This window comes from Canis lupus, chromosome 19, assembly GCF_011100685.1.
Source record: "Canis lupus familiaris isolate Mischka breed German Shepherd chromosome 19, alternate assembly UU_Cfam_GSD_1.0, whole genome shotgun sequence".
NCBI classification, from domain to species: domain Eukaryota; kingdom Metazoa; phylum Chordata; class Mammalia; order Carnivora; family Canidae; genus Canis; species Canis lupus.
The window spans coordinates 39,183,041-39,195,136 of NC_049240.1; the positions used below are offsets into that span (position 1 = coordinate 39,183,041).

Sequence of the window (12,096 nt, forward strand, 5' to 3'; positions counted from 1 at the left end):
ACAACCAAGCCATGCTGGGAGAGAGGGACCTCACATTTCTCAGCATTGACTATCACACCAAGCTGCCATTCCCCAACTATTAGGATCACTGATCTTGCTTGAGATGACAAGCACTGCACCCTGTGACTGTTCCCTCTTTCAGGAATGCCAGCAGAGACCACCACAGCCATTTGTTCCATGATCATGGGAGGAGTGTTTGAGAAATTTCCTAAATTGAAAGTGTGTTTTGCACATGGAGGTAAGGCCCTATTTGCATTACTCAGCTCAGTCTACCATGATAAAATACCACAATCTCGGTGGCTTAAACAACAGAACTTTATTTTCTCAGTTCTGGAGACTAGAAGTCCAAGATCAAAGTGCCAACAGGGTTGGTTTCTGGTGAGACTTGTCTTCCTGGATTGAAGAAGGCCATTTCTCACTATGTATGTGACATGTCGCTTTGAATTGGTACAGAGATGACTCTAAAGAACAGGAGCTGAAGGGAATTACCCAGCTATGTAGATTATCTGGGATTTTCCTGGTATATGTAATGGTTCTCTGGCAATACACACACTGTTGAAGGAGGCTCTGGGGTGGATCTCCTGTGTAAGCAAATCTAATCCTAAAACTCATTATCCCTCTCCTTTCTCCTGTCAGATTAAAGTCCCACTTTATAACCTCATTTAACCTTACATTGCCTCCTTAATTACTCCTGTCTCCAAATACAGTTATATTGGGAGATAGGGCTTCAACATACAAATTTTGGAGGGACTCCATAATTCAGTCTATAACATGCCTGCAGCCATCATTCTAGTCATAAAGTATATGGTGGTTTGGGGACCAAACTCCATTTTTGCAGGCAAAGTTAGTTTGGTTGGCGTAGTTTTTGTTTTATTGTGTTGTTTGGTTGTTGCTGTTGTTTAAATTCCTCTAGTCAAACCACAAGCTCTCCAGTTTGCAACAGTCCCTACCACTCTCTACTATTTACAAATAGGCCTATTTCATTCACTTACATTTTCTGCTAGGTCCCTCCAGGTAATTGAGTTTCTAATTTCTAACTCTTGGGCACACACACACACACCACCACAACCACCATTTTTGATGGTTGTGTGCATGGCAATACATTTTATGGATATGCCATCGTTATTTAGATATTTCCCAGCTGATAGGTTGCCTCTGTATTTTGCTATTATAAGCAAAATGCATTTGAAAAGCTTGACCACATATCTTCACACACTTTTCTTCTTTCTTTAGGATAAATCCCTCAAATGTGAATTTATAGATGAGTTCATATCATTTGTTCTGGGTCATCTCCCAGCATTTGGGACACAATAAATTCTTTGTAAATACTGGACCACAGTAATTTCTCTTTGCATACAACATAATAATTGAAAAATATCCTTTTCAATTGACACTAGCCCCTCACTAATGGGTTTTACTTGCAGGTGGTGCCTTCCCTTTCACAGTTGGAAGAATCTCCCATGGATTCAACATGCGTCCAGATCTGTGTGCCCAGGACAATCCAATCAACCCAAAGAAATACCTTGGTTCCTTTTACACAGACTCCTTGGTTCATGATCCTCTGGCACTCAAGCTCTTAACAGATGTCATAGGAAAGGCAAGTGGGGTCTTCCCTGTGGATGGCTTATGGGGAGCAAAGTATAGGATCAGCAACTGGTTACTTGGCCTCTCTCCAAAAAGGGGATGGAAGAAAAGGCATTAGAAGAAAGGAGAGGGACAGGGAAGGTTAGGATTAGATTTGCTTGTACAGGAGCCTCCTTCAACACAGTGTATAATGCTAAGGAACCATCAATATACACCAGGGAAATCCCAAATAATCCACATGGCTGGGTAATTCCCTTAGATCAGCTCTGTTCCTTAGGGTCATCTCTGTACCCATCCAAAATGACATGCTGCAATATGGTAAGCAGGAAAAGAGCTACCAATTTTGAAGTCAAATTGACCTGTGTTAAAATCTTGGCTCTACCTCTTACTAATTGGGCAAATTATGAACCCAACTGTCCTCATCGACTAAATGAAAATTGGGACATTAAAGAAGGAGGAAATGACATTTGACAAGGAGGCAGGGGAAGATGATGAAGGGTCTGGAATACCACCTGAAATTTTTTTCTGGAATAATAATGTATGGTCATCCTTTTGAAAACAATTTTATCATTTGGCCCAAAAAGACCAATATGGTATTACTTTAAACTTCACAAGAGAAAGTCTTTTGTTGTCATCTGCTCACAGATCTCCTTCTTAGTGGCATTTCCACCTTTAAGTCTTTTTTTTGAAAATGCTAACTCTGTAGGTTACATCATTATTAGGGCATTATTAGGGCATCATTATTAGGGCAACATCCAGTTTGAATTAGTGAAAATTCTCAAAAATTTATTATTTCAATTCCCTCATATTATTTACAAATATCTATAGAAGGTTTCCAAATTTTCTAAGGAAAAAAAACTTGAGGATTTATTTTAAAATATGGACATTTTTAAAGATTTGTAATGTGATACTTGGATTGAAAGTAGACTCTAAGGTATTTAAAATCTTGTCTAGCAGAAAAAGAGGTCCATCATTTCAAAGTTGCAAGAGGTTTCCATTTCCAGAATGAAGACTTCATTTTACTTTAAAGCTGTTTCCCTGGCTTAAGAAACTCACTAGAATATAAATATTAAATATTCTGGTTTGGTAACAAATCATATAGTTGAGCTGTGCTTCTGAGCTTTCTAGCTTTTATGTTATTCTTGCCAAAATGGTGCTTAGCTCTGTCCAAATCAACTGTCCAAAATTTATTTGAACAGAGGGGTGATGGGGAGGAAATTACAAAAAGGAGAAACTGAAAGAGACTGTGAATTCTGAACTTTGAGCAATGGAGAAGGTATGAGGAAGTAGCATGGAAGTGGGGAGTCATTCTGGCAACCTCCCATCAAACCTAGTACCTCTGGTATTCTTAGAAATAGTAAAATCAGCAGAAAATGCCCCTGGCAAATACAATACCTAACTTATGAGTGAAAACTAGCATTAGCAGTGAGGGATACTATCAGTACCATCAAACACCATTCAGGGCAATACATATTGCCAGAGGGTCAGAGCAAAAGAGGGAGAAAATGGCAAATGCCTTGTGGTAACTAGCAGATGGGACTAGTTAGTGATCACATGTGAACACATCCCTTTTAGCGACCCCAGAAAAAGTCAGAGGGCACTTTGCAAAGTTAGTGGTGCTCAGAATTTGCATTCTAACTGTGAAGGCTTGAGCCATTATAATTTGGGCATCAAAAAGCAAATGCAACCTCATTTTATGTGACCTCAAAGGCTGGTGAATCCAGAACACCAAAGCAATATATATTAATAATTTGGATTCTCTCTAAAATATTAATGCTTCCTCCTTCTAGTTATATCCATATTAGCAAATTTTCTCAAAAACAACCCCCAACTAAAATGGCTGAGGAAAGTCCTACCACAACAGCCAGACAAGAGAGCAACCTGTCCACATTAGAGCACAAGGACAGAATGCTGTAAAGGGAAGTCTCCAAGAGAGAAAAAAAATGGAACTAATGGATCATTTCATGGGTGTGTGAGTTTGAAATGATTACCAGGCATTCAACAGATATGTTGATGTTTTAGGAACAAATAAGCAGTATGTACATAGAAAATTAAGCAAATGAAAGAAAAGGAAATAATTAACTCCAAGAAAACAAACACCCATATGAGGGCAGATAATCATTGTACATTACTTGACTCAGCAGTAAACAATATTTATAGTCATAATAGTATAAATACTAGGTACTGTTTCAAGTGAAAATTCTAAATGGAAAAATGGAGGAGAGAAGTTGGAGTAACAAAGAAATTCTCAACGATCATAATGAGAAGTCAGTAAATACTCTCTAAAGGTAAAAAAATCAAGAATAGAATAAGGTAATAATATAGAATAATGAAGGTAAGTATCAGAAGATGCAAGTTAAAATGGTGAGTGTCTGCCTCGAAGGATAAGAGAGTTAGGAACATAGGCACAGAACTGCTTTTAATGAGAAAGATATTTTAGTGATATTGGATTATTTAACTATGTACAGGCATTACTTTCATAAATAAAAATTTACATAATACTTTAAGAGTAAATAAATATATAGAAAGAATACAGGGAATAAATAGAATAATAAATATTTAGAGGATATATATATATATATATATATATATATACAATTTTTGAGCCCCTACTATTTCTAAAAATAGTAGAAAATGAAATTGCTAAATGGAGAACCTAAATTACATAATCTTGAAAGGTATGAGTTGATATCTCATAATTGTTTTGATTTGAATTTTCCTGATGATCAGTAACATTGAGCATCTTTTCATGTGTCATGTTGTTTTGATTTGAATTTTCCTGATGATCAGTAACATTGAGCATCTTTTCATGTGTCATGTTGTTTTGATTTGAATTTTCCTGATGATCAGTAACATTGAGCATCTTTTCATGTGTCTTTTGGCCACCTGGATGCCTTCTTTGGAAAAATGTCTATTGATATCATCTGCCCACTTTTATTTTATTTTTTTCCATCTGTCCACTTTTAATTGGATTATTCATTTTTGGGGTATTGAGTTTTATAAATTCTTTATATATTTTGGATAATAACCCTTTATCAGATATATCATTTGCAAATATTCCATAGGTTACCTTTTAGTTTTGCTGATTATATCCTTTGCTGTGCAGAAGAAGCTTTTTATTTTGATGTAGTCCCAGTAGTTTATTCTAACTTTCGTCTCCCTTGCCTCAGGAAATATATCTAGAAAAAAATTGCTACAGAGGGCACCTGGCTGGCTCAGTTGGTAAAGCATGTAACTCTTGATCTTGGAGTCATGAGTTCAAGCCCCCACATTGGGCATGGAACTGACTTTCAAAATTAAATAAATTAAATTAAATTAAAAGTTACTACAGCCAATGTCAAAGAAGTTACTGCCTATGCTCTCCTCTAGGATTTTTACAGTTTCAGGCCTCACATTTAGGTCTTTAATTCCTTTTGAGTTTATTTTTGTATAGTGTAAGAAAGTGGTCCAGTCATCTTTTGCATCTTGCTGTCCAGATTTCCCAACACCACTTGTGAAAACACTGTCTTTTTCCCACTGGATATTCTTTCCTGCTTTTTAATTACCATACAGTGGTGTTCATTTCTGGGTTTTCTATTCTGTTCTGTTGATCTATGTGTCTACTTTTGTGCCAATGCCATACTGTTCTGATCTCACTACAGCTTTGCAACATACCTTGAAGTCCAGAAATTGTGATGCCTCCAGCTTTGCTTTGTTTTTCCAAGGCTGCTTTGGCTACAGGGTCTTTTGTAATCCCACACAAATTTTAGGATTGTTTGTTCTAGTTCTGTGAAAAATGCCATTGGTAGTTTGATAGGGATTGCATTCAATGTGTGGATTTTGGGGGGCAGTATAGACATTTCAATAATATTTGTTCTTCCAATCTATTAACACAGATATTGTTTTGTCTTCAGTTTCTTTCATCATTGTTCTATAGTTTTCAGAGTACAGGTCTTTCACCTTTTTTTGGTTAGGTTTATTCCTAGGTATCTTATTTTTTTGGTACAATTGTAAAGATTGATACTTTAATTTCTCTTTCTGCTGCTTCATTATTAGTGTATATAAATGCAACAGATTTCTGTACATTGATTTTGTATCCTGTGACTTTGCTAAATTTGTGTATCAGTTTTAGCAATTTTTTGGTGAGTCTTTTGGGTTCTCTATACAGAGTATCATGACAACTGCAAATAGTAAAAGTTTTACTTCTCTCTTGCCAATTTCGATGCCTTTTATTTCTTTGTGTTGTCTGATTACTGTGACTCAGACTTCCAGTATTATGTTAAATAACTGTGGTGAAAGTAGACATCCATGCCTTGTTCCTGACCATAGAGGAAAAGTTCTGTTTTTCCCCAATGAAGATGATGTTAGCTGTGAGTTTTTTGTATATGACCTTTGTGCTGTTGAGGATGTTCCCTCTATCCCTACTTTGTTGAGGGTTTTTATAACGAGTAGATGTTGTCATCAAATAAATGCTTTTCCTACATCTATTGAAATGATCATACAGTTCTTATCCTTCCTCTTATTGGTGTGATGTGTCACATTGATTGATTTGTGAATATTGAACTACTCTTGCATGTGAGAAAGAAATCTCACTTGATCATGGTGAATGATTTTTTTAATATACTGTTGGATTCAGTTTCCTAGTATTTTATTAAGAATTTTTGCACCCATGTTCATCAGGGATATTGGCTTGTAGTTTTCTTTTTTAGTGGAGTCTTTATCTCGTTTGGGTATCAGGATAATGCTGGTCTCATAAAATGAATGTGGAAGTTTTCCTTCTTTTTCTATTTTTTGCAATAGTTTGAGAAGAATAGATATTAACTCTTCTTTAAATGTTTGGTAGAGGGGCAGCCCGGGTGGCTCAGCAGTTTAGCGCCACCTTCAGCCCAGGGCCTGATCCTGGAGACCCAGGATTGAGTCCCGCATTGGGCTCCCTGCATGGAGCCTGCTTCTCCCTCTGCCTGTGTCTCTGCCTCTCTCTCTCTCTGTGTGTCTCTCATGAATAAATAAATAAAATCTTTAAAATAATAATAATAAATGTTTGGTAGAATTCATCTGTGAAGCCATCTGGCCCTGGACTTTTGTTTTTTCGGGAATTTTTTTATTATTGATTCAATTTCTTTGCTATGCATCAGTCTGTTTGAGTTTTCTATTTCTTTCTGTTTCAGTTTTGGTAGGTTTTATGTTTCTAGGAATTTATCCATTTCTTCCAGGTTGTCCAATTTGTTGGCAAATAGTTTTTCATAAAATTCTCTCATGACTCTGTATTTCTGTGGTGTTGGTTGTTATTTCTCCTCTTATTTGTGATTTTATTTGTGTGGGTTCTTTCTCTATTCTTTTTGATAAGTCTGGTTAGGGATTTATCAATTTAATTGATTTTTTTCAAAGAACCAGATATGGTTCACTGATTGTTGGTTTCACTGATATGTTTTTAGGTTTCTATTTCATTTATCTTTGCTCTAATCTTTATTATCTCCTTCCATCCCTTAGTTCTAGACTTCATTTGTTGTTCTTTTTCTGGCCCCTCTTGGTGTAAAATTAAGTAGTTTGAGTTTTTCTTGCTTCTTGAGGTAAGCTTGTATTGCTATATACTTCCATCTTAAGACAGCTTTTGCTGCATCCCAAAGGTTTTGGACTGTTGTACTTTCATTTTCATTTGTTTCCAGGTATTTTTTTATTTCTTCTTTGATTTCTTATTTGACCCATTCATTGTTCAGTAACATATTATTTAACCTCCATGTATATGTGGTCTTTCCAGATTTCTTATGGTTGACTTCTAGTTTCATGGCACTGTAGTCAGAAAAGGTGCATGGTATTACTTCAATATTTTTGTATTTTTTGAGATCTGATTTGTAACCTAGTATGTGATGTATTCTGGAAAGTGTTCCAAGTGCACTTGAAAAGAATGAGTATTCCGTTGTTTTAGGATGGCATGTTCTGAATGTATGTTAAGTCGATCTGGTCCAGTGTGTCATTCAAAGCCATTGTTTACTTGTTGACTTTCTGTTTAGATAATCTGTCCATTGATATAAGTGGGGTGTTAAAATCCTACTATTATTGTGTTATTATCAGTTCCTTTATGTTTGTTATTAATTGTTTTACAACTTGGGTGGTCCCAAGTTTGGTGCAGAAATATTTACAATCGTTGTTTCTTCTTTTGGATTGTCCCCTTTATTATTTTATAGTGCCCTTCTTTGTCTCCTGTTACTGTCTTTGTTTTAAAGTCTAGTTTCTCTGATATAAGTACTACTACTCTGGCTTTCTTTTGACAACCGTTTACATGATAAATGTTTCTCCATCCCTCACTTTCAACCTGCAGATGTCTTAAGGATCAAAATGAGTCTCATAATCAGCAATATAGATAGGTCTGGTTTCTTTATCCATTCTGATACACTATGTGTTTTGATTGGAGCATTTATTCCATTTACACTCTAAGTAATTATTATTAGATATGTATTTATGGCAATTTATTACTTGTTTTGTGGTTGCAAAATTTTCTCTGATCATTTGTTATCTTTCTTTCATGGTTTGCTGATTTTCTTTAGTGATGTTTTTGGATTTCTTTCTCTATTCTTTCCATATTTATTAGTGATTTTAATGTATGGTTATCATTAGTGTCTATACAACCTCTTCTGCAAATAGCAGTCTATATTAAATCAATGGTTACTTAAGTTTGAATCCATTCTCTTCTCCTATCTGCTCCATGTTTTAGGTATGTTATTATATTTTATATACTTTTTGTGTGAGTGAGTTCCTTGATGGTTTTTTACATAAATATTCATTTTTTACTGCTTTTGTGTTCCCTGCCTTTGTACTGTTACTTTTGGTCTCTCCTTTCCATTCAAAGAGCCCCCTTTAATATTTCTTGCAGGGCTGGTTTGTGGTCATGAACTCCTCTAGTTTTTGTTTTTCTGGGAAACTCTTTATTTCTCCTTCTACTCTGAATGACAGCCTTGCTGGGTAGAGTATTCTTGGCTGCAATTTTTTCCCATACAGCACTTTGAATATATCATGTCACTCCTTTGTGGGTTCCTAAGTTTCCATTGAAAAAATCTCCAGCTAGCCTTATAGGTGTTCCCTTGTAAATTAATGACTTCTTTTGTCTTGCTGCTTTTAAGATGTTTTATCATTATATTTTGCAAATTTAATTACAGGCTTGGTGTTGACCTGCTTTTGATTTTGATGGGTATTCTAGTTGCTTCCTGGATCTGGATTCTGTTTCCTTCTCCAGATTAGGGAAGTTTTCAGCTATTACTTCTTCAAAAAATGTTCTGCCCCCTTTTCTCTCCTTCTTCTTTTGAGACTCCTATAAAATGAATGTTATCACATTTGCGTGACTCAATGACTCACTGAGTTCCCTAAGTCTATTCTTGTCCTGCATAGTTCTTCTTTCTCTCTTTTGTTCAGCTTCATTTCTTTACGTTACTTTGTCTTTAGGTCATTAATTTGTTCTTCTGCTCTTCTAGCCTGCTGTTCATTGCATCTAGCATGTTTTTATTGTTTATTGCACCCTTGATCTCTAATTCTTTTGTACCTCTTTTATCTCTGCGGCAAAGATCTCACTAATGTCTCCTATTCTTTTCTCAAGTCCAGTGAGTATTCTTAAGATTGTTGCTCTAAATTCTCCATCAGGCATGTTACCTATATATATCTCACTTAGATCTCCGGCCATGGCTTTATCTTGGTTTTTCATTTGGGATAAATTCCTCTGTCTTTGCATTTTGTCTAAGTCTCTGCCTTCTTCTCTGTGTCAGAAAAGCCACTTAATATCTCCTGCTCCTGAGAGTAATGGCCTTATGAAAAAGATGCCATGCAGCACCCGGGGTCTGGCACCTCAGGGAGTGTCTCTGGTGTGTGCTGTGTACCCTCTACTGTTGAATTCTGGATTCTCTATCCTTCAGGTCAAGCTTTCGCAGGGCTCTCCTTGCCATGTGTGAGCAGTGTTTGGCCCTTGACCTGAATGCGGCAAGTTTTAGCGAGGTGTTCTCTGGTCTGCCTACAAAATGTAACTTGTCACTACCTCCACTAGAACTGAGGCCCTGCAGGGATGCCTCGATGACTCAGTCCGTTGAATATCCAACTCTCAGTTTCAGCTCAGGTCATGATTTCAGGGTCTTAGGATCAAGCCCTGCATCAGGCTCCCCACTCAAGGGGGAGTCTGCTTCTCTCCATCTCCTTTTTGCCCCTCCCCCTACTTACTCTCACTCTCCATCTCTAAAATAAATAAATCTTTAAAGACTCCTAACTCTGGGCAACGAACTAGGGGTTGTGGAAGGGGAGGTGGGCAGGGGGTGGGAGTGTCTGGGTGATGGGCACTGAAGGGGGTACTTGATGGGATGAGCACTGGGTGTTATTCTATATGTTGGCAAATTGAACACCAATAAAAAATAAATTTATAAAAATACATAAATATATAAATACATAAAATTTTAAAAAAGAACTGAGGCTCTGCAGAACTCTGGTTGGAAGATGTGGTGTGGACTGGATTTGTGCTAGTCTTCTGGAGAAGGGGCCACTACCCCAGGACTAAGGCCAACATGACTGAGGAGGGCAGTTCTTCTGGAGTGTGTGGGGCTGGGGCTTGATGTAAGCAAATTAGGTAGCCAATATCTGTGCTATTGCTATGCTACTTCCCACAGGTGGCTCTGTGTTTATGCTGAGGGGTGGGGGAGTAAAATGGCATGAATCAGCTATTTTATTCCCAGAGAAGTGTCTCTGTGAACAATGCCTTTCAGGGAAGCACTCCAAGAAGACCAAATTACCTCTCCACTGTGTGCCCCCAGAGTTCTTCAGATTACTATTTCCATGCTGTCTGCCCCTGGGTGTTTCCTACCTTCTCTCCAGGAACAGCACAGTGCTCCTCAGGCTCTATCCTAGCCATGCCTGCTGACCTTTAAAACTCCAGGCTTTAAGCCTTACTGATCCTTAGAACTCATGAAATTCAGTGCCTTTAATTTCCCAAGCCAATGGCTTTAGGGAAACATTCTCCTTGTAAATTCCCATGTGCTTCTCTCTCCATCATCCTTCTCCATGAACACAGCTCCCTTTTCTTCCACAGCAGCCATGAACCATTTCTCCCCTAAAGCACTTCTCCACACTTCCCACCACCTTCGATGTGGCCTCTTCTTTCTCTTTAATTGTGGAGTTGTCTGTTAATCTTCAGGTCAATTTCTGGGGTATTTCGGAGTATGTGATAGTTATCTAGGTGTGTTCACGGGATAAGGCAATCCTAGGCTCCTCCTACTCTGCCAACATCTTCCTCTCCTCTCCTATTCAGGTGACTTTTAACATTAAATCACTTATCTCTCCCACCCTTAGGTTCCTCAATTGTAAAATGGAAATGATAACCATGCAGAGTTGATGTGAGAGTTGGGATAATACTATGCCAAAGGACTATACAAATATCAGTAATTTATATCACCTACTCTAGTAATTTGGATAATACTATGCCAAAGGACTATACAAATATCAGTAATTTATATCACCTACTCTAGTGCTTTACAAATAGTAGGTGTTGGGTTAATGTTTGTTTGAGTTTGTATAATGGTTTTGTAGGTATAAGGCTAATCTTAGTGTGCATTGATTGAATTAAACCAGGCTCCTTCTGTAGGAAATTATGTCTCAGGGAATACACTGAATCCTTGGTAAGTTAGAATTTTTGTAGTAAGGTACATTACAATAGAGTTATGTTGTATTTACTGCATATGCTACTAATGAAATAGGCTAATGAGAAGATAGCTAATTGTTCCTGTTCTAGAAGACAAATGAATTCTCTTCTAACTACTTGAATTTATTTAGTAAGTTACATCTTTCAGTGTTTGTAGCATTCCCTGAAAATATGAAAAAGTTAATACATCCCAGCAAGTAAGCAGTTTATTTCTTTTCCCTGGCAGGAATATTAACCACTATTATTAGCATCTCACTAAGTCTTTGACCTCATATGGAATGTGTGTTGCCAGCTTTGGGGAGGGAAACTTATGTTGGGGCAGAGCGCTGGTGTTGTGAAATCAATCAGGATAATCCACTGCCTAATAAAGTCAGTGTCTGGGTAGATGGTATAATTCAGGATCTCAGAAGAAGCAGACATGGTAACTAAAAGGCCCAACATTAGAATTATTCCTTTGGGTTTAGAGAGTCTTTAGAAAAACCCTACTAAAATGTAGATGTTGTCAAATATTAGCACAGATATCCTTCAAAATTAGCTCCAAAATGGTGGATGCCAAGAGAATAGAACCCTGGATCACAGAGAAGAAGACAGAAGAAAGCTCTAGTTTTAGAAGGCCAGAATCAGTATGTTATTTAGGAACCGGAGATGTCACAAGAGCTTAGGTCTCCCTGAGGTCTTGGAAATAGGGCAGCAGTCCATATCCTATGCCTCCTGAATCCAGGATTCTCCATGTAATCCCTTTAAAACATAATCATTTTGCAATTATGAAACAAGTGGTAAAAACAGCAATACAAAAAGTATTTTTAACTCAAGAAATACTTATTAAGCTTCTAGCAAGTAGAGACTGGCATGAAGCAATGGAGAAT

General features: G+C 37.2%; 1 protein-coding gene across 4 annotated transcripts in view; it reads left to right on the plus strand.

Moving 5' to 3' along the window:
* Positions 1-12,096, plus strand: part of ACMSD (aminocarboxymuconate semialdehyde decarboxylase) — a 66,997-nt gene that overhangs the window by 40,061 nt on the left and 14,840 nt on the right. For all 4 annotated transcript variants that reach the window (XM_038565057.1, XM_038565056.1, XM_038565058.1 and 1 more), the window contains 2 exons: positions 143-238; positions 1,425-1,597. In XM_038565057.1, the coding sequence (XP_038420985.1) occupies positions 143-238; positions 1,425-1,597 (269 nt within the window). The remainder of the gene's footprint in view (positions 1-142; positions 239-1,424; positions 1,598-12,096) is intronic.